The following is an 11,325-nucleotide window of genomic DNA, read 5'->3' as shown; positions in this document are numbered from 1 at the left end:
ATCTATATTGATTGTGTTTTTTCATTCTTTGCCCTAGCCTCTTTATATACAAGCCACTTAATTACTTGGTAATCAAGTAAACCTCAACATGAATTTTTCCAGGACTCTCCTATTAGAAGTTTGCTAGAATCTTTCTTAATAGGGTCTGAACACAAATATTCATGAAATTTTTTATCATTAAACACATGTAGCTAACCTTTAATTCCTTAAAGGGTACGAAACTTAGAGTCATAACAGGCTAGAATAAAAACAGACTAATTTTTGGAACACAGGTGTTGGTCCACTAATCCCAAGGCACTTATAGTTATGGATTTGTAAAATTAGGCTCACACAATTAGGTATCATCTCTTTTAAGAGAGGTATGTTATTTATAATATACATGAAATGCTCGCACTTACCAAAGAGGCACTTTATTTATAGGCCACAAATAATGAATGTTGTAAATGAGTATCAATTATGGCTCGTTATAAAGGCACATTATAAATTTTGTGTGTGCCTAATGTGCTATACCGTATACCCAAAGAAGCTGAAGGTTATGGTACCTAATTTAGTTGACACTGCAAAGGGTCTCTCTGCTCCAACCAAGAAGGTCAAGAAGCCTAAATTCTTATTACGTTTTACAGCTACATCTGTTGGTCTTGTGGAAACCCTAGGTGGTATAATGGTCTTTGGAATATTTTGAGCCACATAAGAAACATGGAAGACTTTGGGATTAAAAAATAAAAATCCCAAAGCAAAGAAGAATGTTGCTGATGATGTGCTAAAGTTAACCCATCCTTATAAAGGGGTGTTTGAGGAAAACTTCCAATGGCCACTGCTTCCCTTGAAGATTATCACTAACGCTGTTACTGAATAGTCTTTAGCCCAAGCCATACCACCTGATTCAAATGTGAGGTCTGTTATTGATTTAAAATGGCAAAACCTGATGTAGGATGGGTAAAACTCAATGTTAATGGAGCTAAATCCAATTCGGGTAACATTGTGCTGGGGGTGTGCTTAGAGATCATAATGGAACCTGGATAAAAGGTTTTTCTTCATACATGGGATATGGCAAAGTCATTGAGGCTGAGGCTTGGGGGATGCTTCTTGGTTTGCAGATGGCTTATCAATTGAATATCCCTAAAATTATAGTTGAATGCGATTTAGAACTTATTGTTCAGTTGTTGAACAATGGTGTTGATAACCTTCATCCTCTTAAGAGTGTTATCGATAGCTGCCTACAAATGAAAGTTGGATTTGAAGATTGTACTGTGGCTCATGTGTATCGAGCAGTTAACATGGTTGCAGATGTGCTATCTAAGTGTAGTTTGGACATTGACATAGGCACTATCTACATGGAGCAACCTCCTCCTCAAGTTATCAATGCCTTCCTTGATGATTTGAGTGAAGTTCCTAGATCTAGGAAAGTTTGTAATGCCTTAAGTTAGTGTTCTTGTTTTTGGGTGTTTTTAGGCCCCCATCTTACCAAAAAAAAAAAAGTTAACCCATCCTTGCAAACCTCCTAGCCTTAGCTCTAAGGGTAAGGAGAAAATTTAGTTTTTTTTTGTTTCAAACTTTGCGTACTACTATGCTTTAATAAGTGAGCATTGGTTGCCTAATGAATGAGCATATTCCTATGTATCACATATTCTTTGTTCTGTTTGTAGATGACAACAAAATTATATGTAATGATAATTCTGACTTGAGAATTAATGAAATATTTGAAAAAAAAATTCAAAAACAAAATCTTGATGATAAGAAAAAACTTCAAAAACAAAATAAATCTGTCTTTAATATGTGACCATATTTTTTTGTATCGCTCATAGTTATAATTGAAGTGTATGAAAAAAAAAAAAAAAACTAAAAAAAAGATATATATGTCTTCGCTGTCAAAATATTATACCCGATTCCACCCCTGCATGAAATGACTGTCGTTAATTTGTTATATTGTAAATTTGTAATGTCATCCACCAACTTTTCTGAATTCAACGATATCTTTGAAAGCAATGCGGTTGAAATAGATGTTAATCTACCAAAATGTATATGTCTATAATTGAAAATTACCTTTCTGTTTAAACATTGAGCTCACCTTTGGAGACATCGATTCTTTAACATAATTTGGGAACAATATTCAAATTTTATACATTTGGAAACAATCGAGATGGGGTCAAATGGTGTTTTTAGTCCAAATTTCGAAAGAACAATAGAACCTTTTTCTGGGACACCAATTTTTCACAATACAACCTTTCCCATTGCATAAATTCTTCGATTCTAGGTGTAAAAGGAAAGAAAAACACAGCTCTCGAGTTAGTGGTCCGGTTCACACTCTCACCCACCATGGCAAAGCAAAGCAAAGCACTTTGGTTTTGTGTTGACCCATTGTTTTGACCATTTCCAAAATTGCAAGTCCACGTAATGGCAATGCTGGAAAAAAGAGACCCCCCTAAAGACAGAAAGTACTTTTGCATATATCAAATTTTGGCCAACAATCAATTGGGAATACAAGAATTTCCAGGAAATCGCTCATAAAAGTCCCATTTTGGATTGGAGAGACAAGACCTTCATTTCTCATTTTCACTGTGAGAGATTTCCAGAACAAGAAAAAAACAAGTCATAAAGAATACAGGAAGAGAAGGATACATAGAATTTGCTATCATCATTGCCCTTACTGTCTTTATCTTCTTTCGGCTTCTCTCCTCTCCTCTCCCTCTTGTCTTTAAATTTGATTCAAACCCATCATCTTCTTTGCACCGAAAGACTCGTTTTTTTTCTGGGTTTTTCCTTCAGGTTTAGGTACGGATTTTCTTGTTTCGGTTCTGGGTTTTTTTTTTTTGTCATTTCTTGCGTTGAATATTGTTTCTTTCTGATTTCTGGGTTCTGGGTTCTGGATTATCATGTGAGAATATATGGGTTTTTGATTGAAAAGTTGGAATCTTTGAATATGTATGTGGGTGTTTGTGTATTAGATCAAATAATGATGGTTTTGAAGGAACATGTTTCTGTTAAAACCCAATCGATTTAATCAATGAAACAAGAAGGGTTTAATGGGATTTCATTTGGGTAGCACTCGGTTTATGGATTGGGTTTTTGTAAGAGAGCGTATTGCTAAGTTTTATCTGGTAATGATGATATTGGATGGGTTGTTTTAGGTGTGTTTCAAGATTTGATTTTTCCTTTTTCAAGAAAAGATTTGATCTTTGATTTGGATTCAATCACACTCGATTGCGCAGCTGAAAATTGCATTTGAAACCATAGATGTATAATCACTGATGGGTTGATGTCTCCATGTATAAAGGAAATTGCTTGACTTCATGAATGGTCAGGCAGTTTACTCAGACGCATCCTATGTATGTGTATAATATGTAGAGCAATGCTTGAAAGAAAGCTCTCTTAATAAGTATATGTTATTGAAGCATTACTGATGTTGTCATGTGTTGTATATTTCTCTTACTTGAGTTTCTAATTTCCAAGCAAAACTACAAGAGTTCTCCTTTGGCTTTATCTTTTGATATCGTAAACTTGAATAATCCGGCAGGCTTTTGTATATTGTTTTGATATTGGAGATCCTAAAGCTTATGTGCTTATGTTATATTTCATCCCTGCCTTTGGTTCATTTGATCAACCTTTTGGTTTTACAGATTTTAAGCTCTGGCATAGAGAATGTAGATGTCCTTTGGTAATGTTTAATATTCTTCATCTTTCTGGACTTGTAGGATTTTACCAACAGCTGCATGGCCTCACACACTTCAGAGGAATGTTCTCAAAAGGGGAAGAGGCCACTAACTATAGACCTCAACTATCCAGCTCCGTGTGAGGAGGTGGTTCTAAATACCAGATTTGCCTGGGCCAATAGCCAACAAGGTCAAGATGAAGGACATGGTCGGTTAGCACCACAAACTTCAAATGATTGTGAGGTCATTGATGAGGACATTGCTTTCATATCCCCGGTGATATATGCCCAAGTATGAAGATTTTCTTCTGTGATTTGATATTTTTAAATTTCCTATTTGTAATGATTCTCTTATTAGCATACTTACCTTATCTTTTCTCCTTCCTTTCAGTCCAAGAATAGTTCCAGAAGAAACCTTGAGGTGAGGGACGTCGTAGCTACCAATACAGAAATGCATAGTAGCCATTCAGGTTTGTTTGGACATGATTTATATGGCCGCCCATTCTTATGTAGTTGATTGTCATATTGTTCGATATAAATAATAATTGTGAAGCTTGTGCCTGAAAGGATTTCATTATTTTTCTTTTCTAGAAAGAAAAAGGATGCCTACTAATTTATAGCAGACCAATTATCTTCGAACATTGCTTCCTCTAACCTCCAGTGCAGTCTTTTAAGACCTTAGGATCCCACTGAATTCAGGAGAAACGATTTATAGATAGATAGTTCTTCAGTTATGCCTGGCACTTCTGATGCTTGGAAGTAGGTTGTTGACACTCATTACACTGTCATGATTCTTTGTCTAAGCCATTTACAATATAGAGTAATGATTATCCCTGTCTATGATTGTATGCATTATATTAGAGGGTGGTAATATCTAGCAGATATGTTTGGTAAGAGAACCTTTCCATATAAAAAATGTAAATATGATAACATTCAAATTTGAAATACGTAATTGCAAAATCGATGTTTTATGGTTTATCTAGCATGTTGGTGCTTTTCGTTCTAATTTTTCAGGATCCTTGAATCTGATATCATTTCTACATTTTCATCTAGGATAAATAACTAGACATTGAAAATTGAAATCCCTCCTCTGGAAATAACTAGGTGATGGTTAATTTTGCAATGGAATAGAGGAAATGCAGTTGGAATTGTGTATGGCATGATAGAGAGCATTCTGACTGTTTTGCAGTTTTACTGATTCTCTCTCCTTTTTACATTTTCTATTTACTAAAGGTCTTAGTCAAGTCAATTTTGCAATTCAAGTTATTATTTCAAATTGAATTTGGATATACATGTTTTGCGTGTGCTTTGTTTGATACTTGTGATACTTTTTTGTTAACTCCTATTTCAAAGGACAATGCTTTTAAAGAAACACTTTTAAAAAGGAGTTCTTAGACCTTCTTCTGACTGTACACTTCTGAATTTACACTTGGCTTTTATTTGATTGCCTTAAATTTTTCATGTATAATCTTCAGACTGGGGTGCTCAGATTGCTCAAATTCCCCTTCATTGCCACAAGCGCAAAAGAACTTTACGAAATCAAGCAGTTTTGAATTGGGAGCTTCACTTTAGCTCAGACGATGGTGACAAGAACAAGGTGATTGGAAAATTTCATTCATTATATTTCCTTTTGCACAATTTTATCTTATTTTTGATTGCTATTGATTGGCATCAATAGTTATCCCTTCTTTTGTTTATATTAGTAATAAAACCTTTTCAGATGTTTGTCTTCTTTCAGTTAGATGGGGGCAGAAGGTCCATTGGTAGCTTGTATTTTAGATAGTCATAACATCACAGATATTTGTTTCACGAAGTAAATTAATAATTCTACATTTGCTTTCTATTGAAGTACTGTTAGGGAAAGAAAATTGGTACAGGCTTGCCCTTTTTAACCTCTGGGTGACAAGCTTTGTCTACTTGAATGCTGGAACTGCAATACTAGACTCAATTGTTATCTTTAATTAGTTAAATTAGAAAGAAGTTGCTAGAAGTTCAAATGAATACATGATAGGCTTAAGGTTCGTAAGCTTAACATATAACATTTGCTTTCCTCAATGCATACCATATAGGTTTGGTGAAAAGGTGTAATAACGTTGAATATTCCTACCTACATGTTTTAGCTATGGGCATAGGTGGTGAAGAAGTTGAAATTAGATAGAAGAGAAGTTCTGTAGAAGAGTAGAAACTGTGTCTGATATATGGTTTACTATGAACACCTCATCTTGATATTGACAGTGCCTTACTGTGCCCTACAATTATTTCAGTTATAAACTCGGGGTTTCCTAAGCTTCTCACTCTTAATTATTATTTTAAGAGACTCTTGAAGTTTGAAACTAAAGACTGGAAGTTTGTTTTAATGCAGATAGAGGAAGTACCTTCTCCTGAGCTTCCTGAGAGCACACCACCTCAAGAGATACCTTCCTTCAGCTGCCCAATATGTTTGGGCCCTTTAAGTGAAGAAACATCAACAAAATGTGGTCACATCTTCTGCAAGATGTGTATTGAAGCATCAATAAAAGTTCAGCACAAATGCCCAACTTGTCGTAAAAAGCTTAGAATGAAAGACACCATCAGGGTGTACCTTCCTACCAAATGATTGCAGAGTAAATTTCTCTCTTTAATTTTCATTCTCCCATATGCAATGCTAGAGATAGATAGCCCAGTAGGGTGGGGTGGGTTTATTAAACATTCATAGCTGTATTATTAGTGCTGACAGATCAAGATGTTATCTTAAGAGTTTAGACCTTTTTATTCAAAGATACAGCTTGTTATGGAATAGTAGGTGAACATTATGTCAAAAAGACATGCTCAAAACTAACTTGGTATTTTGAGTAAGTTTTGGTATCTGTATGAAAATGTCTGTAGGAAGATACTTGATGATTACAAGTTTAATCTTTGTCCTCATTATTCTTTGAATTGGGGCTAACGAATGACTCCTTTTGCATGCAGGTGGTTAGGTATCATATTGGGGAAAAGATACAACTTTTGTTGAAGCTTGCACAAGATGTATGGGGCTTATTGTTTTGTTGGGGCAGCTAGTTCTAGATCTTATAGGTTAGCTAGCTCAGGCATTTGTAAAGTTCAGAATTTAAAAAGTTCTAACAATGGGCTTTGCCAAACTGGTTCCTAGACCCTCAGGCATGGCACTTTGATGTTCCCATCAACGTGTGGTGCTAGTATCATTCTTTTCTTGATTTGTAGGTCATGTAACATTTGATTCTAATTGGACAATACGCTTTCTCAACTGTTTTGGGGTAGTTCACAAGCAGGCAGCACTGTACTCGACCAAAATAGTGAGAAAATGTTTGTATCAACCTGTACTCTTCTTTTGTTACATTTCTAATAGAAAAGTAAACACCCCTACTCTTTGGCACTCATTTGTTTTGAATATATTTAGAAAATGAGATTCTGCGATTGTTAAGAGAATTATTTATAAGCTGCACCAAGTCTTGTGACATTGTTCCGCCAGAACTCAACTAGTTCGACACCGTGACGGAAAATTTTCCGATGAATTAATAACGCAGTGTAACTGTGGAGGATAAACTTCAAATGGTGAGATGTTTGAAATGAGCCCCAAACAAAGAATTTATAACTTCTTCTGCTTATGAGTATCAACATATTAACCAAAAAAAATAAATAGAATCAAGATTTGGCACAAACTAGCTAGTAGGCAGAAACTGAAGAGATTTTTTGTCTCAAATAAATCGAGGCCTGCCCTTCTAGCATATCTCAAAACTCTCAAAGGACCAAACTTTAGCCTTTTGGTTTTGGGTAACCACTAGAACACTTCCCAAGCCAGATTAGGAAACTGATACAAGACTATGAGGTAGCATGATGGGTAGCACCATCTTGTCTCTGTGCCACAAAGACACAACCTTTAACCATTTGAAGCAAATTCACTCCCTCCTCATTACCCTTGGCCCATCACAAAACGATTGCTTGCTCCCCAAGCTTCTCACTTCCATTGCACCCACCTCTAAGCCTACCCATCTTGCCTACGCTTCCTTCCTCATTGACCATGTACAAGCACCCACCTCCACTCACCTATGGAACTCCATCATCAGAGCATTTTCTACCACTTCAGAGCCTCACAGATCCCTTGTTTCGTATTCAACAATGCGCCGAAACGGGGTCGTTCCGGACCAGCACACCTTCCCATTGCTACTCAAGGCCTTTCCCAAGTTGGAAAACAAAGACCCATTTCAGTTTTATGCTCATACAGTGAAATTTGGATGGAATTTGGATCAGTTTGTGGGGAATTCGTTTATATCTGTGTTGTCTGGTTGTGGGTACTTGGAGGCTGCACACCAGGTGTTTGTTGAAAGTCCTCAAAAGGATGTAATTGCTTGGACAGCGTTGGTTGATGGGTATGTTAAGAATGGTCATGCTTTGGAAGCAATGAAGTGTTTTGTTGAGATGAGATTGGTGGGAATTAGGGTCGATGAGGTGACTGTTGTTAGTGCTCTTTGTGCTGCTGGAATGGCCGGTGATGTTTGGTTCGGGCGGTGCGTTCATGGGTTCTATGTGGAAGCAGTCAGAGTAAAATGGGATGTCTTTGTTGGTAGTGCTCTTGTTGATATGTACATGAAGTGTGGCTGCCATGACGATGCTCGAAAAGTGTTTAATGCCATGCCGAGTAAAAATGTGGTATCTTGGACTGCGTTGATAGCAGGTTATGTGCAATGTGAGAAATATAAAGATGCACTGCTTGTCTTGAAATGTATGGTTTCAGAGGATGTCAAGCCTAACCAATCTACATTGTCGAGTGTACTTACCTCTTGTGCGCACCTAGGGGCATTGGATCAAGGAAAGTTGATCCATGGCTATATATATAGGCATAAAGTACAAGTGAACATGTTGCTTGGAACGGGGTTAGTAGATATGTATGCAAAATGTGGGTGCATTGTTAAGGGTTTATTGATTTTCAGCAAGCTGCCCAGCAAGGATGTCATTACATGGACTGCTATAATTAATGGGTTGGCGTCACATGGGGATGCTTTAGGCGCTTTGAACTTATTCTCGCGGATGTTACAGAATGGTGTTCTACCCAATGAAGTAACCTTCATGGGTGTTCTTAGTGCGTGTGCTTATAGTGGCCTTGTAGATGAGGGACGCAAGGCTTTTGGATCAATGAAGCAAGTTTTCCATTTGGAGCCAAATGTAGATCACTACGGCTGTATGGTTCATTTACTTGGTAGGGCTGGGTACTTGGAGGAAGCCAGACAAATGATCGAGGACATGCCAATGTTGCCTACAGCTGGTATATGGGGAACTTTCCTTGGTGCTTGCGTGATTCACAAGAATTTTGAGCTAGGTGAACTTGCGGGAAGTCATTTGATCAAGCTAGATTCCAATCACAGTGGAAGATACGTACTGCTGGCAAACTTGTATTCCACTTGGAAAAAATGGAAAGTAGCTGCTGGCATCAGGAAGCTCATGAAAGGGAAAGGCGTTGAAAAAATACCAGGGTATAGCTGGATAGAAGTCAATGGTGCAATGTTCGAGTTCGCTGCGTTTGACAAATCACATTCCGAAACAGATCATATATATCTGATGTTGGAAAACATGCTTGTGCAGTTGAGACTCTCTGGTTATGTTCCCGATTCTAACCTACTAGCATTTTGACTTTGCTGGAAGCTGATAATTAAGTATCATGGACTAATCCCAAAGTCTCAAGCAATATATTGACGAGGATATTCAGCTTTGAACTTTGTTGCATATATAGTCAGAAAATCACAAGTTGCTGCATCATTTGTCCGGCTTCTTGTCTGATTAATTGAAGTTAGACAGATGCTTATAGACTACTTTAAATCTCTTGGAGACTTCTGAAATTGTTTAACCCCTTAAGGATGGTCCCAAATTTTTATTGATGCTTATAGACTACTTTAAATCTCTTGGAGACTTCTGAAATTGTTTAACCCCTTAAGGATGGTCCCAAATTTTTATTGATCTGATAATCAAAATGCATTGAGAAACACAAATGATCAGTCCATGAATGCGGCTTGGGATTTTGACATTTTTCTGTTCAAATTTTTTTTTTTTTTGGGGTAATTCTAAGATCACCATATTTGTTACGATATTTATTCAAAATACTCGAATATTGATGTTCCTGATGACAAATTCTATTAAACCCGTTGTTAACCCAATAATACGACTTCAACTCACCGACGTGGAGGTTGACGGTGATTCTCTTCTGCTCATCAAGACAGTCAATATAATTTTCAATGTTTAATGGAGGGTGCAAAAACTTATCGATGACAAAGGCCTGGTATATGACTTATTAGTTTCAGACCCAGAAAACTTAGAGCAAGTTCACCCCTAGTCAAGAAATGTCAAGGTCAAAAAGTTAAGGCGTCGACCAGTCAAGTAACTGTTCACTGTCACTGGACATAGGTTTCCACCCTTTTTTTTTCTTGACATATCAAGACTATTTATTTTTCACTGTTCATTATTTTTTTCAACTGTTTATTTTCATTGTTCATAATGTGTTTAACTGTTTATTTTTACTGTTCATTTTTGAAAATGACGTTATTTAGGGGGGTCTCAAAAATTGACTTTTTATACATACATAATTTGGGAAAACTTCATAAAAGTTATAGAGATCGTCGATACGAGTTCGTGCATATGTGGAATACAAAAATCGGAGTTCGTATGAATTAGTTATGAATTTTTGAAAATTTAAAATTTTTCTATAAAAAGCAAAAATTTATGGTCATTTTTTCATAAGGACAGATTTTTCCTCTTTTCTTCACTTTCACCCCTGAAACTCTCTCTTTTCTCTCCTCCGCGTCTCCTCAAACCCGCCGGGTCCCAACCGACCCAACCCGAGTTTTCCGGTGCGGTCGTGCGTCCTCCAACAGCGGACCCGGGTTGTACGGGCTGGCCTCGGCCCGCTCGTCCTCCCCACGATGGTGCCTCACCTCACCACTCAACCCAAAAGGAGATCGAAGGCCTCCCACAGCCGTGCGACATGACCCGGCTGAAATTCTAGTTTTCCGGCATCCTCTCGACGATTGGGGCAGAAGTGGTCTGCTCGCTGGTGCTTCTTCATTTGTGCGTCGCCTCCACGCGTCCTCTCCTCCGCGTCTCTCTCTGCTTGTCTATCTCTGACGTCGGCCATGTCCGGCTTTGGGCCGAGCTGGCGTCTCCTTCTACTGGTCATAATTTTGGTCAGGGCTTTGCCCTTTTTCTTCGCCTCAGTCAAGAAAGGCCAGATATTGGTTGGTCAAGGAAGGCCCGGTGGAAGCAAGTTCTGGTGTTTGGCTGGTCACCACCTCACCAAATCTAGCTGGTGACTGGTCAAAAACAAATCGGTGGACTTGCTCTAAAGGCCTTTTAGTCAAAAAATTATGTCCAATAGGCATTTTATCCAAATCAACTTTATTCACTAAACTTGAGGCTTTATGACTTCGTCGGGCATTTTTTTGTTGGTAAAATTGAGGCATTTTAGAAATTGTAAATAAGATTACAAAGTGAGTTTAGTAATTGTTTCAGGGTTTGAATAAAATACTAGATCGTTTATAACTTATAAGTACTAGAGATTGCTTAGGACTGGCTGTGGCTAGGTAACTGAACTTTTGGGCTTGGGTCGACACGTGGGTTAGTCCAAATCTGAAACCATTGCCAAATCAAAATTGTCGAACTGATAACTTTAGTTATAGACTGTTAGTGTATTA

At 37.5% G+C, this 11,325-nt stretch overlaps 3 protein-coding genes across 3 annotated transcripts; all 3 read left to right on the top strand.

Moving 5' to 3' along the window:
* The first annotated feature begins 1,040 nt into the window (after positions 1 to 1,040).
* LOC121052843 lies at positions 1,041 to 1,427 on the top strand. Its single transcript, XM_040518741.1, has one exon. The coding sequence runs from the start codon at positions 1,041 to 1,043 to the stop codon at positions 1,425 to 1,427; it is 387 nt and encodes a 128-aa protein (XP_040374675.1).
* Positions 1,428 to 2,377: 950 nt separating this feature from the next.
* Positions 2,378 to 7,026, top strand: LOC121048803 (pre-mRNA-splicing factor CWC24-like). The gene is made up of 6 exons (XM_024338291.2): positions 2,378 to 2,772; positions 3,693 to 3,941; positions 4,041 to 4,119; positions 5,125 to 5,246; positions 6,012 to 6,252; positions 6,599 to 7,026. Exons 2-5 carry the CDS (start codon positions 3,711 to 3,713, stop codon positions 6,243 to 6,245), a joined length of 666 nt encoding a protein of 221 aa, XP_024194059.2. The 5' UTR covers positions 2,378 to 2,772; positions 3,693 to 3,710; the 3' UTR covers positions 6,246 to 6,252; positions 6,599 to 7,026.
* A 244-nt stretch (positions 7,027 to 7,270) lies between these two features.
* Positions 7,271 to 9,597, top strand: LOC112197561 (pentatricopeptide repeat-containing protein At1g50270). Its single transcript, XM_040517868.1, has one exon. The coding sequence runs from the start codon at positions 7,481 to 7,483 to the stop codon at positions 9,272 to 9,274; it is 1,794 nt and encodes a 597-aa protein (XP_040373802.1). The 5' UTR covers positions 7,271 to 7,480; the 3' UTR covers positions 9,275 to 9,597.
* The last annotated feature ends 1,728 nt before the right edge of the window (positions 9,598 to 11,325 follow it).

This window comes from Rosa chinensis, chromosome 4 (genome assembly GCF_002994745.2).
Source record: "Rosa chinensis cultivar Old Blush chromosome 4, RchiOBHm-V2, whole genome shotgun sequence".
Lineage (NCBI taxonomy): Eukaryota > Viridiplantae > Streptophyta > Magnoliopsida > Rosales > Rosaceae > Rosa > Rosa chinensis.
Note: the sequence above shows the minus strand (reverse complement) of the source record. Positions and strands in the feature narration are given on the sequence as shown.

What these genes read in the sequence shown, in the direction of transcription:
- LOC112197561 (XM_040517868.1), top strand. Translation starts at nt 7,481, where the DNA reads ATGATGGGTAGCACCATCTTGTCTCTGTGCCACAAAGACACAACCTTT.
- LOC121048803 (XM_024338291.2), top strand. Translation starts at nt 3,711, where the DNA reads ATGGCCTCACACACTTCAGAGGAATGTTCTCAAAAGGGGAAGAGGCCA. An exon ending in CCCCGGTGATATATGCCCAA is followed by an intron (nt 3,942 to 4,040) that starts GTATGAAGATTT and finishes CCTTCCTTTCAG; the next exon opens with TCCAAGAATAGTTCCAGAAG. An exon ending in ACGATGGTGACAAGAACAAG is followed by an intron (nt 5,247 to 6,011) that starts GTGATTGGAAAA and finishes GTTTTAATGCAG; the next exon opens with ATAGAGGAAGTACCTTCTCC.
- LOC121052843 (XM_040518741.1), top strand. Translation starts at nt 1,041, where the DNA reads ATGGGATATGGCAAAGTCATTGAGGCTGAGGCTTGGGGGATGCTTCTT.